Here is a 23,409-nt window from a genome sequence, read left to right as displayed (position 1 = left end):
TTCTAGCCTCTTGTAGTTGCTCCAGAGCTGCAGGAATTAGAGACAATGAATAGTGATACTTGGCCATGACTTGATTTACGCTCCAATAGTCAGCACAGGCTGGAGATCACCCCCTTGTTTCTTCACAAAGAAGAATCCTGCAGATGCTAGAGAGGTGGCGGGGCATATTTATCCCTGTTCAAGTGCCTCCTCTATGTACTTCTCCATCACTTGAGTTTCTTTTGCTAACACTGGGTAGATGTGATTGCACAGGGGAGCTCTTCCCACCAGTAACTCAGTGGCACAGTCATAAGGATGATATGGTCAGAGAACACTGGCCTTGACCTTTCACAACAGTGAGCTTGAACTGGCCAAGTTGCATAGGTTCACTGGCCTGGATTTCTGTAACAGGAGTGCTAGTCTAGTCATTTTAATGTTTTTTCCTGCTTTTCAAATGATTGTCAAGGCAGATAGACATGTTGATCATGGAGTCTAGTATGGCATGATCATCTCGGCACACTATTTCTGTGAAAAGCTCCTTGTTGAGCCCTTGATGGTATGCTGCTTTGAGTGCAGGCTTGTTCCAGCCACTACTGGGGGCTAACATGGATAACCAGAGGGTGTACTCAGAAGCACTCTGGGTACCCTGCTTTAGGGAGAGTAGCTGTTCTCCCATCTCCCTTCCCTCTGGAGACTGGTTGAATACCCTCTTGAAAAGCTGCAGGAAGTGTTCATAAAGGCAGTATGTCTGTCTCCCTGGGTCCATATGGCCATAGCCCATATTAGCATCTTGTTGGTGAGCAAGCTGATAAAATGTGCTATCTTTGTACACTCCGGTAACCCGTCTTGGGCCAGAGTACTTCTTGGGGTGAGTGATGAATGAAGGCTTAGGGAGTGACATGCCATCAGTGGTCATGACTTTACCTTGCATATACAGTATGTGATTTGATATTTCAGTTATAAGATTAACGGAAGGACAAAAGTCTGTATATTAAGGGTGGTTCAATGAACATGTTAGATTTGTGCATGTTAGGTTCCAAACAGTTATTCTTTAGAGTTGTAGGTATGCCAGATCTGGTATATATATATATGAGAGAGTTGTAGGTATGCCAGATCTGATATATATATATATATATATATATATATATATATATATATATATATATATATATATATATATATATATATATATATATGTCATACCTACAACTCTAAAGAATAACTGTTGGAACCTAACATGCCAGTATTCATTCACTAAATATAGTCTGTATTTTGTAAGAAATTCTTAATAGTGTCTACTTGAGATATTACACTGTGCAAAGATGAGCTTTACATTCAGGATTGTTAACCTTTTCCTTGTAGACCAGCTTGTACCAAGTATGTGGTGGAGTATTAATAAGGGTTCTGAAGTATTGACCTCTCATTGTAAGCTTTTGTGTCTTTAGTGCAAAATGTACTGTAAAGATGGAAGGTGCTTAGAGAGGTTCCTACCACCCACAGAGTCTTCATCTGGCAGGCTTGATCATGTCGAGCAGGACTTTTTTTTTTTTCATATTTTCGGGATTCTCAGGAAGAAATTATGACACCTATTGCTTTAATTGAACTCTCATGACTTGAGGCTGTCAAGTCAAAGCTATTTTATTACATTTACCCACACTGGTGATAAGTGAAAATGTGGCAATGTCTGACATCTTCAGGGTTGAGGCATATAAGGTGTTCACTTATAATATATTGCATATTTTCTCACACCATTATTATATTCATGAAATGCACTCTGAAGCTTTTGATTATACATTTCATTTTTGTACCTAATTAGAATGAAAAGCAAATTCTTCATTTTGCTTTTTACTGCAAATTTATGTAGCCTTGATAACATCCCCATAAGATTTCCATATGATTCAGTCGTTACGTCGAAATGATTTTGTGCCTCATATTGAAAACATCAAAACATCCTGAAACAGTTTTGGAAAAAAAAGAAGAGAATGTCATTAAATGTTCATGTATAAGTCTTGCAGTGCAGCATATTTCTGGTTACATAATATTAAGCACATAAGCAAATTTTTATCTAGTGTCATGGACCCTCTAGCATGGTGCCTGGATTACTGTTCTCCTGTGGGCTGCAGTGTTCCCCTGTGGGCTGCAGTATTCCACCGGGGCACTAGGTGTCCCTGTCTTTGTCTGGAGTGTGTGTTGCAGGGTTGTGCAGACTGGCCGGCCATCAGCTGATTGAGCTACAACTGGGCCTGATATAGACTGTCTTTAAATCTTAGTCTGCTGCAGTTGGTCTCTTGCTCTGCTCACCCGCCTGCGTGATCTGTCTGGGGGAGGTTTGCTGTTGTCAGCAGACCAGATGACAGCAGAAGCGTTTCTGATTGATTTACCTTTTATTTTTGTAGATCTAAATATTTTTTGTAGATAAATCATCCACAAGAATGAGATCATGGATACAAGCATTCGAAATGAGTTTTCTCCGCAGGGTGGCTGGGCTGTCCCTTAGAGATAGGGTCAGAAGCTTGGTCATTCGGGAGAGACTCAGAGTAGAATCGTTGCTCCTCCACATCGGAAGGAGTCAGTTGAGGTGGTTCAGGCACCTTGTTAGGATGCCCCTGGACGCTTCCCAGTGGAGGCTCTCTGGGCATGCCCCACTGGGAGGAGACTCCGCAGCAGACCCAGGACACACTGGAGAGATTGCATCTCTCGGCTGGCCTGGGAATGCCTCGGTATTCCCTCAGAAGAGCTGGTGGAGATGGCCGGGGAGAGGGAAGTCTGGGCAGCTCTGCCTAGGCTGCTACCCCCGTGACCCAGACCTAGATAAGTGGCAGAAGATGGATGGGTGGATGGATGGGTGGATGGAATCATCTTTTTCTATATTCTATCTCTCATGTTGTCTCCCATTTTTGTCGCAGTCTTGAGCCAAACTGTGACACTAGAGATAAGTTGGAAGTGGTCTTGAACACATTTGTTACAAGTTGGATTGATTATTGTAATAACCATCTCTATGGATGACCAGATTGTGAGATAGTAAAGCTTCAGAGAGTCCAGAATGTGGTGGCAAGATTGCTAACTTTCACTAGAAAATATGACCATATAATGCCTGTTCTTCGTGAACTGCATTGGCTTCTGGTTAAGTTTAGGATCCATTTAAACATTTTACTATTAACTTTTAAGGCATTGCATGGTATGGCACCAATTTATATTAGTGATCTGATTAACATAAGGCAGCACGAATAGTATTTGTCACACTCAGGTTCTAGCACTGTCTTATTATTTCCGCAAGGAAAAATGCTATGCACCTTTGGTGACAAATCTTTCAGTATGGCAACACCAAAACCCTGGAATACACTTTCAGTCGAACTGTGCAATCTATCATCTTTGGAGACTTAAATCTTGCCTGAAAATGTACCTTTATAAATTACCTTTTTAGTTTTTTGGGAAACATATCTTTTAAGAATAAATTATTATCTTGTTCCTGTAATAAATGTCTTTTTTAATTTGTTTTTATGATACATAATTCTTTATATTTAGAATTATATTGTAAGTATATATTGTAATGTGCTTTTGATCATTTTATGTAAAAAGCACACTATAAATTATTATTATTATTATTATTATTATTATTATTATTATTATTATTATTTCATTTCCCCAAAAATTTTAGACTATTAGAACCCCTTCATGAAAATAGGAAAAATAATACATAAAATGAACACATGCAACACATGATATTTTGTAACATAAACATGTGATGTTGCTGTGTGTTTTTTAAGAAAACTTTTTCTTAAGCAGTGAAATATTTGCACAATGCTTGTTTCAAAATTAATGGTACAACTGCAGTTATTGTTTGATGAAGTCTTCCACTGAGAGAAGAACAGCACTGAGTCTATTCTGTAAATAATACTTCAATAATAAATAGTGTATTTAAATAGCTTCTGATTAATTAATGAAAGCATGGTTGTACTTTATTAGATAAAACATAGAACACAATAAATGAACATTTATTTTGTACATGTTTTTCTGGTGTATATAAAATATTGCAGTTATAATATATTTTTTGACTTTCTTAAAAAATAGACAATGTTACAATAAAATTGTTTTAATGATATTGCAGGGGAAAGAATGGCTTTGTTTAACCTGCCAGACACAAAGAGCACTAAAAGGGGTAGAACTACAAGGGTCTCCTCTGATGAAGCCTCACCCTCAGCACCCTGAAGCCACAACCCAAAAGAAGGATTCTGTGACCGCTCCCACATCAGAACAGCCCAACCTCCAACCAACTGAGATTAGTTGTGCCAACCAGACATTTGCTCAAAAAGATGGGATTAATAAACAACAACTTAGTTCAACAGTTACAACACTGACTATTGACAATAATCAGCAGACAACTAAAACAGGCTTACCGTCTACCCAATCTGAACCACCATCAAGGGCAGAACCCCCTCAAGAAGGGACAGGTTTCTTTAGCTTTGGGTTTGGTGGTGTGCGTTCTCGATCTCCATCTCCTCAGGTGGCTAACTCTGCTGTTTCTGGAAAGGTTCTAGGCTTTGGATCCTCCTTACTCAGCTCAGCATCTAACCTGATCCCATCGGCAGTTCAGAACGAGCCTTCCACCACGCCACCAACTTCTCGAAAGGGATCTACAGTGTCTCAAACCTCTGCCAATGTAACCAGTACACTACCTGCATCACAAACAGTATCTGCAGCATCAAAACCCGATGCCAAAATATCCTCAACAGGACCAGAATCTAAATCATCAACTGCTGATAAAGAGAAGACACCAGGACATCAGCGGAGTAAGGCACCCTTATCTGAAGAAAAGATACCAAAACATATGCCAAAAATAGATCAAGATGTTCAGCATCTTCCCAAAGCCTGTCCACTCTGTAAAGAAGCGCTCAAGAAGGATCCTCCCAACTACAATGTCTGCACTGAATGCAAAAAGTATGTTTGTAATCTTTGTGGATTCAACCCGATGCCTCATCAAACAGAGGTAAGACATTTTTGATACATTGTAGTTCATATGATTTGTATAATTGTTTTTTTTTTTTACCTTAAAGACATGGACACCCCCCCCCGTACTGTTCCTATATGATTAGTTTTGCTGTACTGTACATTGCAAGCCAAAAATAACAGATGTTTATGCTGAGTTCTGCTGAATGTGCAATGTTCTTCGAATAAAAGATTTTTATCAAACTGACAATATCTGTTTTTTGTCCATATTGAAAGCTACTTGCGGCATTCTTTCATTATTCTGTCTGAAATTTCAGGTGACAGAATGGCTTTGCCTGAACTGTCAGATGCAAAGAGCTCATGATAATGCTTCAGTGGTGCCCCAGAAAATACCTGGACAACCCCATTCTTCACCAAAGGCAGGAATGACTCTGTCATTACAACATAAAGATGCTTATGCTGTTGACTCAACAAAGAAAATAACTAAGCCAATAACAGCATCTCCACAGAAAGAGAATAAATTTGGAGCCATTCAGAAAACAGAGCAACAGCAAATGAAGGCACCAAATGACTCACCTCCTCTACACAAACGTCAGCATCTAGAAACTGGGAAATCTCAGGGTGATATATCAAAGATGGATAAGTCAGAAACCAAGGATGAATCAGGTTTCTTTGGTTTTGGTTTTGGTGGTGCTCGATCACGGTCACCATCTCCCAAGCCTGCCTCTGCAGTTTCTGGAAAGATTTTAGGCTTTGGTACATCTTTCCTCAGCTCAGCATCTGATCTGATCTCTTCAGCTGTTATGGATGAGCCTTCCACCACACCACAAGCCTCTCGTAAAGGTTCGTCTGTCTCTGAAAGTTCTATTAGTTCTACTACACCACCGTCCTCTAGAAAAGGTTCTGCAGTTTCACAGACTTTGTTCAAAACAGCATTGCCCACTTCCTATAAGGGTTCATCAGTTTCACAGACATCTAACAAGACTGGATCTTCAACCTCAATGCCAGTTAGTTCACACAAAAGGACTGACATTTCCCAGGACATAATGACAGAGACCAAAAAATCTTTGAATGAAAAAGCAGAGGAAAATAAATTCCAGGAGCCACAGCAACCCAAAACACTATCTGAAAAAGTCAAGGAATCTGCAGCTGTTGAGAAATCATCTAATCAGCTACCAAAAACTTGTCCACTTTGCACAACAGATATAAAAAAAGATCCCCCTAACTATAGCACGTGCACTGAATGCAAAAGCATTGTGTGTGACCTTTGTGGATTCAGCCCCATGCCTCTTGAAACAGAGGTAAGCCTTTACATGTTGCTAGTGGGCCTACACGTATGCTAATAAGGTTGTAATGAAACAGTGTTATTAAGATGTTCTTATAATTCTTGTTAAAATGCACTTGTTATTGATAATTTGTGGCTTTAACTGTCAATGCAAGGCGTCTGAATATTTAAACTACCTTCTTTAACTGCAGATAATGGAGTGGCTCTGTCTGAACTGCCATACAAGACGAGCATCAGGAATATCTCAGTCTAACAAAATCCCCCCAACATCATCTCCTCAAAATAAGAAGACACCGGTGTCAGAACACCCTGAGAAGAAGAAAGATTTTCCTGAGAAACCTACTCAAAAAGCCCAGACAACTGTTGAGATAAAACAAAAAGATGAAATATCTGCTGCAGTAGTGGATATGCAGGTCAATCAGCAGCAGCCTACTCTACAATACAATGTTGAAAAAATTCAAAAGACTTCAAAAGTTGAGCCCTCTCCAGCCAAGGATACACCCCTGCAAGAAAACCCAGGATTCTTTGCCATTGGTGGTGCTCGATCTCGATCACCATCCCCACAGCCTGCTGTGTCTGCTGTGACTGGGAAGGTTTTAGGATTTGGTTCTTCCTTTTTCAGCTCTGCATCTAATCTTATCTCATCAGCAGTTCAAGAAGAACCTCCTATAACACCCCCAACTTCTCGCAAAGTTTCATCAAGCTCTCAAAGTTCCAGTAGATGCAGTACACCACCTCCATTCTCCCGCAAAGGTTCTGGAGTCACCCAGGCCACCATACCTCAAGGGGACTCTCAGAAAACGCAGTCAAGTATAAATAAATCACAGACTGTAGATGACAAAGAAGGAACAACACCTGAGGTAGCAAAACATCAGGTAAAGGAAGCCCCAAAATCAAATGAATCCAAGCCAGAGCCATCAAAAGTGAAAGAAGCCTCTCACATTCTCCCTAAAAGCTGCCCTCTCTGCAAGGTGGAGATCAAGAATGATCCTCCCAACTACAACACCTGCACTGACTGCAAAAATATTGTATGTGTACAATGTGGATTCAATCCTTCACCACACCAAACAGAGGTAAGAAGAAGATATATTTGGTGTTTAAATGAGACTTTTAGTGTTTTTACCCATTAAGGTGCCCATGAAAATCATCCCTGTGTCCGAACTCACTCCCTACTCACTACATAGTGGACTATATAGTGAGTTCGCCATTTTGTAGTGCTGTCCAAATGTATAGTGAGAATTATTACATCCTATATAGTGCACTCAAAGTATCCCACAATGCATCATGAAAAGTAGTGTACAACCGATGGTCACTAACCAAGCAATATGTCCCATCATGCATTGTGGTCATGCTGAAAGAAATCAAATTAAAAGCCTCAAATTTGATTTAATAAAAGGTAGTGGCAAAGAAGAAAGTATTCAGCCTTGATTTAAAAGAACTGAAAGATGAGCAGACACAAAGTACTTTGTATTTATTAATGTGGGAAATACGCTCAGTATAATATGGATTTATCACAAAAAAAATACAGGCATGTATTTATTATTTTGAAAACCCACCAGCCAACTGATCTGGCATGTTTTAATTGTGCGACAGTAATGACTTAAATAACGGCGCGGTGGAGTAGTGTCCAAAAGCATTTTTTCATTTTACCAATGAGCTCACTATATAGTTCTCTATATAGTAATTCCCTACATAGTGAGTAGACACAGGGCATGAGTACTGTGATTTGATTCCATTAGTTGACATATTTCCTTTTGAAACAGGAAGTCAAGGAAGGAGCATATAAAAAAGGGCTTGACTGATTTCCACAAAAGCCAATAGCATTTGATATACATTATTCCTTCAACCAAATCTATAAACTTAGTGGTAAACTCAGTTGGCAAATTGGCTTCTTTAGGATTTCCCATTGCCAATTTGCTCAGTGCAGCTTTGTCATTCAGTGCCCAAGAGCAGTGGTTTCCATCCACTCAACATGGAATGGTATTGGACTGTGGTCTTTATTATCAGCCCCCAGCAATCTTTTCCTTCTCTCCCACAGTAAAACTAATGTGGCGTTAGACTTCCTGCTGGGGGAGAATGAAATGACTGTCATTTGATACAAGGCACTGAAATAAAACTATAGAGAAGCATACACATACTCCTGTATCACCCTACCATATCACCAAATGCTTCCTGACTTGCCATGTCATCCTTGCCATATCAGGTTTATGGTCATTTAGTACAAAAGTCCTTTTGTACAACTCTCAAGTCCTTTCGCACAAGTTCTAAGAATATTTAATCTTGATTATGAATGCTGATTGATCATATTTAAAGATGTTTGATGAATTTTGGATTCTTGTCAGGTTTTTTTTTTTTTTTTTTCCCGCTGACAAGCCTAACCTGTAGACTCATCAGCACAGCTTCACTTTGTGGCTTTATTAGTCAAAAACAGTTATATGTGATATCAAATGGACTTTTAATCATTTTGAGTGCATTTTTAGGATTAGATTGTCAACAACTGATCCATGATATGCAAAACATCAGAAAAAGAAACTTTAATATTTGACGTTAATTCTGGCTTCTCATCCCTAAACAATCATAATAAACCCCTTGCTCTATCAAGAAGAGTATTTTATTTTGATTATTGTGACCATTCCATGTTGAAATAAGAGTTGTGATTGAAATGAGAGTTGTGTGAAAAGACTTTTGTGCTAAATGACCGGATACTGCCATATCATACATGTTAGCTGCACGCTGCAGCATCATCATGACCTCCAGTGTTTTTGGAGTGAGGTCATGCTTAAACTGAGATATTGGAGGTAGAATGAATGCAGTCAAGCACATATAAATGTCAACCATATTTTCAACCACAAGAAATGTTTTGGTCAGGGAATGACATTACTGCTATGGTAGAGTGATACCTAGATTTTGTGTAAAGGAAGGACATATATGATCAAGAGAGCATTTGATGATTCGATTCATATTGGGTAAGTGCAGATTTATTTGTAGGTGTTCACTTTTGTGGTGCCTTTCAACCACTTTTACAGTGAAAATGAATTTTTCTTTTAGATGACTGACAAAATAACAAGGATCATTTTTTTAAACAGAATTCAGTTTAATACATCTTTGAGAGGGTCTAGTGCTTAAAAATTAATTAATTAAAATAAAACAAAAAACTATGTATGGCTTATTACACAAATTTAACAAACTAGTAAATGTTCAGGTTTCCAGATGAAAACTGTGTCAGATATAACTCCTTGTTTACTCATGAGTAAGGTGTACAGGATGTTTGAGAAAAACCCATACAATGGTTTCAATAATACTGTGAGTTAAAGTTAAACATCATTCACTCAAATTTATAATGTGATTTAAATATTGGATTGTGACTAGCTGCATTGGTAAATTACAGTACTGTGCAAAAGTCTTAGGCACTCCATTCTTTTTCATACAATCTTTGTTATGGATTTCTATTTGATGACTTCTACATTATCGAGTCAGTACAAAAACAATTTAGAGTTCCTAACGTTCGTTTTCCAGCACAAAATTAAATGTTACAGAAAAAAAGAAAAAGTTTGTGTCTGAGCAGTATATTACATAAAAGACCACTTTTTCAGATGATAAAAGAAAACATAATGAAGGCTGCTGGGTTTTGGTGCAAAATTAAGAAGCGAGTGTGACAGTCAAAGTGTCCAGAAGAACTGTGGCTGGTTCTGTAAGATACTCAATAAAACCTACAGCTCATTTCCTTATAAAACTGCACTCACTGTACCGGAGACTACTATTTTTTTAAAGCAAAGGGTCATCTCATACCAAATACTGACTTTGTTTCATTTGTTATGGCTTATAGTATTTTTTTCATGTTGAAACATTTCATTTCATTATTTTTAAACCACTTTTGGTCTCCAGCATTTCTTTACATGTGCGTAAGCCTTTTACACAATATTGTACATGACCATCTTCATCTTCTTTGTAATGCACTGGTTGCCAGTGTCTAACAAACCTATATATGTAAACTGTATATCCCCCCCCCCAATTACCTGTGATCGCCCTACAGAAGATGGAGTGGCTGTGTTTGACCTGCCAAATACAGCAAGCATCAGGAGCTTCTCAACAGCTTCAACAACAGGATAACAAAGTACCACTGTCCTTCTCAAAACAAAATAAAGAGTCTCTAATTCCAGAAAAGGATAAGAAATCACTTGCTGATGGAAAACTACATGACAATCAATGTGAAGCTGAGAAAAAGCAAGGCAGCCTGACAATAACACATAATATGCAAAGTCAGCAGCCTAAGCAAAAAACTCAGCAAATGAAAGATGGAATTTTCACACTTGCTAAATCAGAACCTCCAAATAAGGAATCAGACTTTATTGGTTTTGGTAGACGATCTCCATCACCGTCCCAACAGCCTGCTCTTTCTGGAAAAGTTTTAGGTTTTGGTTCTTCAATCTTCAGCTCAGCATCTCATCTGATATCCTCAGCTGTTCAAGATGGAGCTTCTCCAACACCATCAACTTCACGCAAGGGTTCTACTGTTTCTCAAACTTCTGAAACTACTGAACCAATCACACTTGATTCAAGCAAGATAGCTGAAACTTCTAAAATTACACTGCTGGCTTCCAGTAAAGTATCTTCCCAAGACTCTCCTAAGGATAAATCTAGTAATGTAACAAAACCTTCAACTAAACACGATGAAGAAAGAGACATCCAGGAAATGAAATCACAAGGGGAAAACTCTACACCAATTCTAACACCCATTTTGAAGGATGAAACTCTATCAGATGCCACAAAATTTACAGAAAACCTTCAGACACTTCCCAAAGTCTGCCCGCTCTGCAAGGTAGAAATCAAGAAGGAGCCTCCTAACTACAACATCTGCACTGAATGCAAGAATGCAGTTTGTAACCTTTGTGGATTTAACCCAATGCCTGACCAAACAGAGGTAAGGAACTGTTAAAAGGCTGTCAAAAATACACTTTAGGTTCCTTTTCAAACACATGAATATGAGAAGTCAAACGCATATGAAAACAATAATGTAGGGGTTACTGTAGAGTTATTCTTTTACCTTTACCTAGCACCTCATTCAATTTGCTTGAACTATGGTATTTCCGTGAGGGTGGTGATAAATCGAATGCTGTCACCAGGGCATATGGTAGTGGCATTTTGTTAGACCCAATTTTCATCAGACATGGACGACAAGAGATGCTTTCATATTAATCAATGTGGCCTTTTACACTGGATGTGTATACATAAAACATACTTTTCTGCTTGAATTAAATTTAAGCGGTCTGCATATGATTTCTAACTGGAAACACAATATTTACAAGACAATATTTCCACCCATAATTTAAACAGTGCTACTTGGCTTTATTTGAATTTTACTTGGGATCTAGCAACACACATTCTCATCTCAATGAAAGTGAAACATTTGCTTGAATATTGCACTTTATTTCATCATATACAATACAGTGTATCATATACAATACAGCACATTTAAACACATTTAAAAATATAATGGTCAATATATCAATTTGCATGTTATATATCTGAACCTGGCACAAAAATACAACCTCATGCAAACAATACCTTTTAATACTATAAAACTTATTTATGCTGCATTTCTGTTGTCACAAAAATGTATAGATGGTGCTTGAGATCGATGTTACATTAAATATAATAAATGTCTTTGGAGGACAAAGTTGATTTAATTACAAGAATATGAACAGATATTTACATTTTACATTGTAAAATGTATGCAACAGGTCACTTAAAATATTGGTATACTTTGAAGTACTAATGCATCTCATAAAATTAGAATATTGTGAAAAAGGGTTTTTTTTGTAATTTAATTCAAAAGGTAACCTTTCATATAGTCTATATTAATGACACAAAGTGAAATATTTCAAGCCTTTTTTGTTTGAATTTTGATGATTATAGCTAATAGCTCATGAAAACCAGAAATCCATTATCTCAAATTATTAGAATATTTCATTTCAAGTTTGAGTAAAACAGTATAAATACCATGTATCTCTCGGTCTAGCTCAGTACACACAACCACAATCATGGGGAAGACTGCTGACTTGACAGTTGTCCAGAAGATGATCACTGACACCTTGCACAAAGGAGGGTAAGCCACAGAAGGTCATTACTGAAGAGGCTGGCTGGAAAAGGTGCACAAGCAATAGGGATGACTGCAGCCTTGAGAGGATTGTCAAGAAAAGTTGATTCAAGAGCTTGGGAGAGCTTTATAAGGAGTGGACTGAGGCTGGTGTCAGTGCATCAAGAGCCACCACACACAGACGTCTTGAGTAAAGGGGCTACAACTGTTACATTCCTAATATCAAGCCACTCCTGAACCAGAGACAACATCAGAAACATTTTACCCCATAGAGAATCTATTTGTTATATTGTCAAGAGGAAGATGAGAAACACATGACCCAAAAATACAAGTTAAAGGCTACTATCAAACCAACGTCAGCTTCAGTAACATGTCAGCAGTGCCACAGGCTGATCGCCTCCATGCCACGCTGCATTGATACAGTAATTCATGGTAAAGGAGCCTCAACCAAGTATTGAGTGTAAAAATGAACATACTTTTCAGAAGTTGGACATTTCTGTATTGTAAATAATTTCTTGATTGATATTAGGAAATATTCAAATAAGTTGAGATACTGGATTTCTGATTTTTAGTAGCTTTAAGCCATAATCATCAAAATAAAAACAAAACAAAAGGCTTGAAATATTTCACTTTATGTATAGTGAACATAGAATATATGAAAGTTTGCCTTTTTGAATTAAATTACGAAAAAAATAACTTTTTCATGATATTCTAATTGTGTGTGATGCACTCGTGTGTGTGTGTGTGTGTGTGTGTGTGTGTGTGTATATATATATATATATATATATATATATATATATATATATATATTAGTGCTGTCAAAAATGTCGCATTATTAACGCGTTAACTTGACTCAATTTTAACGGCGATAATTTTTTTATCGCGAGATTAACGCTCTGTGACACGATGTAGGTTTTTCATAAGCTTTTGAAACTGCCAGGAACTTGGAACAGAGACTTTGCTTAGAAAAACGATAGCAGCTAGACTGTAATGCCACGCCCCGCACAGCCAGAGTCCTCTGCCCTCCCCCGAAGAGCCACGGTGCTCGGCTTATGTTTCGTTTTCCCATCGGCAGCTCCAGCCCCACTTTGCAGTGGCTGTGACAAGACGTGTTATGCTCTGCAATAAAAAAAAAAAAAAACATTGGTACAACCAGTGTTCGAACTATGCCGATATTTTCGGGGGGTCCCTTTTTTTCCCTTGGGGGGGTGCTTGCGCTTGTCTCAGAGCGCGGATCTCCATTGCGCGCTCACTTCGGATATGCAAATGCTTCCCATTACACACAATTGCTATGTCAATAAACATCATTTTGCCAATATTTTAGAGACCCCCCCAATGTTTCCCAAATCATGTTTTCAAGGGATCTCATGTCTGTTTCAGGGGATCTCGGATTCCCTGAGTACCCCCATAGTTCGAACAGTGAGCAAGCCCATTCACTTTTTTATGCTGATAAGAGAATTACATGGTTTTTCATGTGACAAAAATGTGCGATTAAATTGCGATTAATCGCGAGTTAACTATGACAGTCGCGACATTAATCGCGATTAAATATTTTAATCGCTTGACAGCACTTATATATATATATATATATATATATATATATATATATATACATACACACACATACAGTATATGTGTGTGTGCGCGCATGTGTGTGTGTATATATATATATATATATATATATATATATATATATATATATATATATACACACAGTATGTATATATACAGTGTATATAAACACAATTTTTTTTTATTATTATTATTATTATTATTATTATTATTATTATTATTATTATATTAATGCATAAACAAAATTGAATGTTATTACAGATGAAAGAGTGGCTATGTCTGAATTGCCAGATACAGCGAACATCAGGACCTCCAAATCCAACTCAGCCAAAACCTATCAACGCTCCTGCACCAGCCTTACCACAAAAAGATGTTCAAGCTCAAGTTTCTCAAAGCCTCTCTCCACAACAGAGCTCCAAAGGTGGCACATCAGCAAAGCCTGTTCTTTCCCAAACTGAAACATCTAAAGTTAAATCCAGCTTTACGGTTACTCATGACCAGTCTCAGTCTCCATTTCCTCAGCTTGCTGACTCTACCATATCAGAAAAGGATTTAGGATTTGGCTCTTCCATTATCAGCACAGCATCTGACCTTATTTCTTCAGCTGTTCAGGATGAAGCATCTATCACACCACCATCTTCCCATAAAAGTTCTGCAGTGTCCAAGGCATCTATCAAAACATCAACACCACCTGCTTCTCGTAAGGTACCTGTAGCTTCTGAAAAAGACCTTTCTTCTAATGAGCCAGAATCAATTACTCAGGAACCAAGATCTGAGGAGAAAATTTCAGAGCTTCAGACCACCAAAGAACAATCTGCTAAAGTGAAAGAAGATGGGAAAGAAGCTTGCCCACTGTGCAATGAGAAATGCAAAAATGACCCTCCAAACTTCAACACTTGTACATCTTGCAAGATGACTGTGTGTAATCTCTGTGGATTTAACCCCATGCCAGATCAAACTGAGGTAGGACCTTGTCAGTCATCTGAATACTATTGTGTGATTGTTCCACTTTTACATAGACTTTATGGAGGCTCAAATTTGAGTATAATAAAAACAAAAAATGAATTTGTACACAGCTTTGGAAATATACTGATGACAAATCAAAATGAAACACTTGAAATGAAATGTCAGATTTTATTTTTTTATTAAAAAAATCAATCAAATATCAGATCAACAACAACTTATATCTTCAAAATGGCTTGATGAAATCAGTGGTTAGAGGCGTTCAAAGGCTTCTCTTGTGTGATGTCGGCTGCCTCATGGGTGCTTTCTTGGGTCAGAAGCTGAGATTTTCAACAGTTAAGCAGTCTTACTGCATAATGTATGATAAGTTATCGACTGCCCAAAAATAAATGCTTTTTAGCAAAAAATATTTAATTGAATACAACTCCTGTTTGAACAGCCAAGATTATTGAGCATCGCTCTGGAAAATAATACTGTCAAAACTGTGTAAACCCTGAAACCTTTGGTGTTTGTACAGTATGTGGTGTATATGGTGGTGTTAAATCTGCTAAATTAACCTCTTACTGAATGGTGTATAAAACAAATATAGTTTCCTACTATTTGATAACATAAAAAAACTATGCATAATTCCAGGAAAAGTAGAACTATTTCACACAGCTACTATCATTAACCAGTCTATAGCTCTCTGTTGCAAACATTTCGTGTCTCTATCTAAAGATGCTGCACACTGTAGCTGTATGCTGACTGAATTAATGTGAAAACCTTGTGCTAAGAAAAATGCATTTAGGAGTTGAATATAATAGATATGTATATGTATAACAGCATGGAGTGGTATGGTGGTATAGTGGTTAGCACTGTCGCCTCACAACAAGAAGGTTCTGGGCTTGAGCCCAGTGGCCAACAGGGGCCTTTCTGTGTGGAGTTTATATGTTCTCCCTGTGTCTGCGTGGGTTTCCTCCAGGTGTTCTGGTTTCCCCCACAGTCCAAAGACATGCCGTTAGGTTAAGTGCCTACTCTAAATTGCCCATTGTGAATGTGTGAGTGCACAGAAAGGAAGTGGCCACCCTACTGCTGCAATTCTGGCCAAGTCAACCAAACACGGTTCTTCTCAGGCCCGGATTGGGTTCAGCAGTGATAATGAAGAAGATAACAGCATGAATAGTTCATGCTATTGATAATTGGTAGGTGAAATGTTATGTAGTACCAACCAGAGGGTAATGTAACCACAATCTGTCTTTGTAGTCAGGGTCTATTATATTATCTTTGCCGTATCTGTCTAATTTACAAGATCAGGTCTAATAAACCACAGCCAATTCAATATTCAAGGTGTTGCGCTTTTGTCAGGCTTAGGTGGCAGTTTTGGGTTCAGGTTATTCTAGCTGTCCACAAGATGGCCAGCAACTATAAAAAAAAAAATGTGTATGAGATGCTCCATGTAGTGCTCCAATCAAATGACAACATTCTCAAGATACATTGCTAAGGTGTAGTGATGATGGGACCGTTCGACAACTGTTGTGGGGCATCATGCAGCACAAATGGCAGAACATTATACTGCCAAAGGCAGCAGAACAAGGCAAAGACTATTTGGGGGGCAACTGTCTGATAGAAGGAACATCTGTCAGTTGTTTTGGTGAGTTCTCAAGGTAGAGATGTACCACAACCTCCCAGGGCACTCAGTAAGTGGAACAGAACTACTTAATTGTTGAAAGGGCATATCATGAAGATTTGGAATGAGAGGTAGCAAGGGTGAAGGTTTGGTTTTCCTTGATTGTAAAGGTATAATGTGAAAGAGAACTGCAAAATGACTGTGTATGGTAGAGGTTCCAGAGACCTGGTGTCCAATGAGAAATTCGATTTTGTTTCTTCAAGTAAGTTTGCAAAAATTAAAGACAAGAGTAAATGGAGACAAATTCTTATCTGCTCTGCTTGCCCCTTTTCACATCCCATAAGAAAAGGTCAGAATCCATTTGCTTAGCTTTGCTTTTAATGAAGCAGATAACATCTGCCTTTTGGGAACAAAAGGCACAGTAGAACTGACTACTTATCAAAACTAGAAACATGTCTCTCCATAAATAAACATAAACCTCGGTTGTCAGTTAATATCTATGACACCTTGCCTCTGAGAAGAGTCCATCCATTATCTGTAACTGCTTATCCTGTGCAAGGTCACAGGCAAGCTGGAGCCTATCCCAGCTGACTATGGGTGAGAGGCGGGGTACACCCTGGACAAATCGCCAAATCATTGCAGGGCAGACACATAGAAACAAACAACAACTCACACCTATGGTCAATTTACAGTCACCAATTAACCTAAATTGCATGTCTTTGGACTGTGGGGGAAACCGGAGCACCTGGAGGAGACAGTGCTAACCCCTACACCACTGTACCACCCTCTTAGAAAAGTTTCACCAGAATTTTAATGCCAATAATCCAGCACCTTGTATTAATTTAGTTCTCCAAATGAATGACAACTTTGGCACCTCTACATATATCCATAAACAGCTGGATCATTTGTGGACTATTGGGCTGTATTGGGCATAAATGATGGGACCTGTGGCAGCCACAGAATTAGGCAAATGTGGTCTTGGGGCAAATGTCTGGTGCAAGGGGATCTGCCACACATCTGAAAAAAAAATATTTTTCATCTACTATTTCAGCAAAGTATAACCCCTTCAGACATAATGTGTACAGTTGTACACATGAAGTTCCATAGCATGAAGTTCCATAGCATTTTCCCTTGTGTACACATCTATGGGATCGGTCCATCCTGCATCTGGGTTGATTTAGCTATATACCACATGCATCATTCTTAGCTTTCATAGTGGGTATGCCTGTAAAAAGAAATAAGAGCACACTCACATGACAGCTAGCTTTTTTTTTTTTGGTGGTTAAGCCTGCTTGCAAGCACTGCCAGCTAATCTGCCCATGCCACTTTCCTTGCAATTAAAAGTTGAAGTGTGCCTAATCAGCATACACACAGTTTCTTCTCCAGTGAATAGCATTTACATTCTGCCTCTGACTAGTGTCAAATGTGTACAGTTAATCTCACCTCTAACCCACACACACTGGATCTTGTTTTCTTTTGGCTGTGCTTTGCTAGTATGTGGATTGCTGTGCACTATTATAAATTACTGGCATTTAGGGGCCAGTGATTATCTTCTATAAGGCCTTGTGTCATATATATTAACAACAGAGATTTCAAGTATAAGTAATATTTTTTTTGTTGTTGTTGTTCATAAAACCACTGATGCATTAAATGCCTTTTCAACAGCATGCCAATGGCACGCTTCCTTGCTTCCGATGACTTTCAAGAGGTGATGGATTGCACAGGAAACCTACTAAATATTTATCTTAGGGTTGTCAAGCCTTTAAATTAAAGGATCTTTTGACATTCATAACATAAGAAAAAAGTTGACAGAAGAAAAAAGTGCACACAGTGACCTTTCATAGATAAAATTTAAACTCTGCCCTTTCCACTGCCCTTTTTCATTGAGCAAATGTTTTATTTCTCAGTATTTATATATAATTTAATGTGACATTATGTGTAATGATGTATAATTTATATATGTATGTTATTTAAATCATAATTATGGGACTGGCACTCCTCTGACTGTATCATGTAGTTATTATAATAAATTATCATTGATATGCTTTTAGACTATATAACCATTGAAATTGTTTCATGGCTCTAGGTGAACGAGTGGTTATGTTTGAACTGCCAGATGCAACAATTAGCAGGGGCTTTACCTGCACAGCCACAGGCTAAAAAGATGCTGCCACTAGGACCATCAGAGCAGAAGGAAACTCCAGTTGCATCTCAGAAGAAATCAATTCTCCCAGTAGATGTCACAGACAACAGTAAAAGGCCTTCTGAAATTGGAAAATCAGGGGACCAACCCCTTGTCCCAGCATCACAGAATCCCATTTCTGCTTCTTCAAAATCACAACCTTCTCCTGCTATGTCTTCTCAACCTCCAAAAGCTGATCCTCCAAAAGAGGATAAGGGTTCAGCCATTTCTCAAACCTCTGCAAAGGCTACATCAGGTTTGCATGCATCTGTAGAAACTGCTACCTCTGGGAAGACAAAATCACCTACTGTTCAAAAGCAAGAAGAAATGATACCTGCAGATGAAGCACCACATGCTCAGTCTGCCAAAGTACCATCTGCTCTTGAAAAAGGGGATACAGATTTATCCAAGCTTCAAAAAGGCTGTCCAGTCTGCAAGGAGATATTCAAGGAAGATCATCCAAACTACAATACTTGTGATTCCTGTAAAGCCATTGTGTGTAACCTTTGTGGTGGCTTGAACTCCAGGGCAGAAATAACTGAGGTAAGGGAATATCCAACAAACTATTAGTGGAGGTTGTAGTATTATAGTACTATGTTTTATGTTAACAATCCTTACTGCATTGTCTTCTCATTTTGTATTATCTTAATGCATACTCTTTCTATTTCTTAAGATTTAACTACTGCTTGTCTTGTTTTCCCAATAGAATAAGAGCTGGTTGTGTTTGAACTGCCAGATGCAGCAAGCATCAGGATCTCTTCTTGCAAAGGAAGTACCTCTTACAAAATCAGAGAAGGAGGCTATAAGTCCAGGTCCTACAAAGAAAAAGACAAGCATTCCAATGGGTGATACAGATTATGATCAAATCCCCAAAATAAATGGAAAACCTCATGACAAACTCACTTTAGAAAAGACTCCAAAAGCCACTACTAGTGTGGCAGAACATAAATCATCTCATGTTGAATCTGTTGAACCACAACCTACAAAGCCTTCAGAGAAACAGTCTGGCTTCTTTGGTTTCAGTTTTGGTGGTACTAAATCACGACCTCCATCTCCTCAGCTGGCTGCCTCTGCAGTTTCTGGGAGAGTTCTAGGCTTCGGTTCATCCTTCCTTAGCTCAGCCTCTAATCTGATCTCTTCAGCTGTTCAGGATGAACCATCCATAACACCACCAACCTCTCGTAAAGGTTCTACAATTTCTATAAAAAACACTACAACACCACCTTTGTCCCGCAAGAGTTCAACAGTACATCAACATGGAGAAAAGAAAGAAACAGAAAATAAATCACAAGACCAGATGACAAAGGAATCAGTTCCTCTTCCGAAAAAGGATACAGCTCATTTTGAGCTTCTCAAAGCTTGTCCACTCTGTAAGGTTGACCTTAAGGATGATCCACCCAACTTTAACACCTGCACACAATGTAAAACTATTGTGTGTAACCTTTGTGGTTTTAGTCCTATTCCACAAGAAACTGAGGTAAAATACAACTTATAATCATTCATTCTATTATTGCCATCTCTGCTCTGTGCACATGAAGATATTTCAAATTAGCATTACAAAAATGCTGTCATTTTATTTTATGCTTGTCTGTCAAAGGTTAAAAAAGTAAGCTAACCACACTTGTGGTTTCAATGATAAGAACATATCTGAAGGTTTTTTGTCCTTAACAAAGATAAAGATGTTTCTTAGACAAGTGAAATCTATGGAGAGTTAAAATGTTTACCCAGTACTTGCATTGTCTAACTGGTGTGACAGTCAACAATTCATGATTATAGTTAGATACAGTTAAAGGTACAGATTCTTATGTTCACAACATTTACAATTCATACATGTACAGTTGATTCTTACAACCTCTTTCATGGATCAACAGGTGCCAGAATGGCTGTGTTTGAGTTGCCAGATGCAGCGAGCCCCAGGACCTCTTAATCCAAAAACTCAGTCAGAGGTTAACAAGGTACCTTCACCAGCATTACCAAAGAAGAACGAGACTCCTGCTGCAGGTAGCCCACAGACAAAACCAAGTCTTCCAGCAAATGCCAAAAATGAGAAGCCATCTGGAGTTGGTAAACCAGTAAATAAACCTATGACATCAGAGTCCCAAAAACCCACTGCTCCTTCTCCTTCAAGACAACCTTCTCCTGCAAAATCTGAAACATCCCAAAAAGTTGAACCTCCAAAGGAGGAGTCAAGCTTATTTGGATTCAGTTTTAGTGGTACTCGAGCTCGGTCACCATCTCCACAACCTGATATTTCAGCAGTTTCTGGAAAAGTTCGAGGCTTTGGCTCCTCCTTTCTCAGTTCTGCATCTAATTTGATCTCGTCAGCTGTTCAGCATGAGCCTTCTACAACACCGCCAACATCCCGTAAAGGATCGACCACTTCCCAAACTTCTGTAAAGATTACTCCAAGTCCATCTACTTCTCACAAGAAGCAAGAGGAAAAAATAGAAACAGAAAGCAAATTGGAAGTCCAGTTGCCAAATGCAGATATACCTCTCTCAGAGTCACTTGGACATTGCCCAATCTGCATGGCTGACATAAGGAAGGATCCACCTAACTACACTACATGCACCGAATGCCAAAAAACAGTGTGTAACCTTTGTGGATTCAGTTCTATGGCACAAGAAACAGAGGTAAGACACCATATTTAAAATAAATGCTCCTGTAATTACCTGCCTTTCAGTGATAAAAGCCCTTGTGTCCCTTTATATTTCTACTTTGGCTGAGTTTTCCCCAAAGTATCACAGATCTCACCATTAAATGGTAGAGTAAAGATCACATTTAACACAGTGATCTTAATTTTACAATGCTATTGGGAAACTGACTCCTGGGTCATTACTATGCTAGAATCAGTTGCTGCTTGAGGTGTTAAAAATGTCTTATGTTAGCTTTTTCTATCTTGTAGTCCAGGAGAGTAAAATTTGTTTAACTGGAACTGAGTGGAAAAACTTGTGAGATTCCTTCCCCCTAGCAGTTTTAGAGGATGCTTGCCAACTGGAGAAATAGCATAAATAGGTAAAATCGGGTTTTTTCATGATTTCATACAGGCATATAACATGAAATGTCAGGCAAAAGAAAGTGTATATTTAACAGCTATTCCATGAAATCAAGTCGTACATGAGCTGGTAGCCGACGAGGCACGTAGCGCAGAGTTGGCTATAAGCCAGGTATGACAAGATTGAGTGTAATCACTGTTTTATTCTATCTACATTCACTAGATTTTGAGAAACAGAGCATTTTTATTTTTATTTTTTACAAATTCAATAAAGAAAAACTTTAGACAAAACGTCTGACAAAATAATTTCCGCTAAGAATGTAAACAAACTGGCGAAATGACAGTAACAATTTGTGAAAAATGCTATAATAATAATTCTTGAAAATTAAAAAGCAAAGATACATTCTTAACATCAGATATTTTTATTCCATATTTTGTTGCTTTGTTTGTGTTTTGCGGGGTTTTCTCCTTCTTCGTTAGGGTTTTCTGGCAGCTGGCAAATTAACTTAAAGGTGCATCACCGCCATTGACTGGGCTGGAGTGTAGAACAAGAGCTATTGGGGGGTAAAATCTATATTCTTTTAGCTATTTCTGTTTCTTTTAAATAGTTGATAATTTTGGGGGGGTTGTTTTCGAGTAGAGTTTTTATTTCATCCTCAGTTGGTTCAGCAACATGCGCTGCCATTTTGTTTTTCTCTACTCACAGTATATGAGCTGATAGCCTAGTAGTAGAGTAGCTAATCAGAGTGCACGATTGCTCATATCCAGTGAATGTGGACAGAATAATATTTTATATATATATATATATATATATATATATATATATATATATATATATATATATATATATAATTGGTATCGACTTTTTAATCTACAATCTAATACTTTTAAGTTTATTGTAACAATTACATTCAAAAAATAATGTTAATTACTAAACAGGGTAAGAAATGGTTATGTTTGGACTGCCAGAAGCAGCAAACACCAGGACCTTCACCTATACAGCCTCAAATAGATGCAAACAAGGTACCTCCACCAGCACCAAAGCAAGAGGCTGAAACTACAGATGATCCACAAAAGACGTCAAGTCTCTCAATTGATGCCACAATAAAAGCTGCTGAAGTTGTAAAAAAAGACAATAAATCCAGTCCAGCAGAGTCACAGAAACCCACTGCTATTCAGTCAGCACAACAATCCTCTCCTGACACATCTGCTATACCAAAAAATGCTGAAACCTCAAAAGAGGAGACAAGCTTTTTCAGCTTCAGTGCTGGCAGTGCGAAGTCACCATCTCCTCAGCCTGATATCTCTGCTGTTTCTGGGAAGGTTCGAGGCTTTGGCTCATCTTTTTTTAGCTCAGCATCTAATTTGATTTCATCGGCTCTTCAGGATGAACCTTCTACCACACCACCATCTTCTAGAAAAAGTTCTACAATTTCTCAGAGATCTGAAAAGGATACTCCAACAGCACATGCATTGCACAAGGAGTTGATAACACACAAAGAAGAAGAAAAGATGGAAATCAAAATTACATCAGATGGAAAGTCAGCTGTGTCACCTCTTGTTGAAAAAGATGAGCATCTCAATAAGCCTCTTAAACCTTGTCCACTATGCAAAGTGATGCTCAGGAAAGATCCACCCAACTATGACACCTGCACTGAATGTAAAACTACTGTGTGTAATCTTTGTGGATTTAGTCCGATGCCACAACAAACTGAAGTAAGTTAATATATTAATCCTAAACACTAAATCACCAGTATGTACTCTTATGGACATTCTGAGTTGA

General features: G+C 38.3%; 1 protein-coding gene across 1 annotated transcript in view; it reads left to right on the top strand.

Moving 5' to 3' along the window:
• The first annotated feature begins 4,162 nt into the window (after positions 1–4,162).
• pclob (piccolo presynaptic cytomatrix protein b) overlaps positions 4,163–23,409 on the top strand; it is a 129,597-nt gene continuing 110,350 nt past the window's right edge. Inside the window, exons 1-9 of the mRNA XM_060924348.1 lie at positions 4,163–4,966; positions 5,244–6,227; positions 6,403–7,284; positions 10,245–11,132; positions 14,172–14,843; positions 18,536–19,174; positions 19,338–20,108; positions 20,503–21,264; positions 22,566–23,342. Coding sequence (XP_060780331.1) covers positions 4,163–4,966; positions 5,244–6,227; positions 6,403–7,284; positions 10,245–11,132; positions 14,172–14,843; positions 18,536–19,174; positions 19,338–20,108; positions 20,503–21,264; positions 22,566–23,342 — 7,179 coding nt within the window. The remainder of the gene's footprint in view (positions 4,967–5,243; positions 6,228–6,402; positions 7,285–10,244; positions 11,133–14,171; positions 14,844–18,535; positions 19,175–19,337; positions 20,109–20,502; positions 21,265–22,565; positions 23,343–23,409) is intronic.

Source organism: Neoarius graeffei, chromosome 6 (assembly GCF_027579695.1).
Source record: "Neoarius graeffei isolate fNeoGra1 chromosome 6, fNeoGra1.pri, whole genome shotgun sequence".
In the NCBI taxonomy this organism is placed as follows: domain Eukaryota; kingdom Metazoa; phylum Chordata; class Actinopteri; order Siluriformes; family Ariidae; genus Neoarius; species Neoarius graeffei.
The sequence above is the reverse complement of the archived record's forward strand: the minus strand, read 5'-3'. Positions and strand labels throughout refer to the sequence as shown.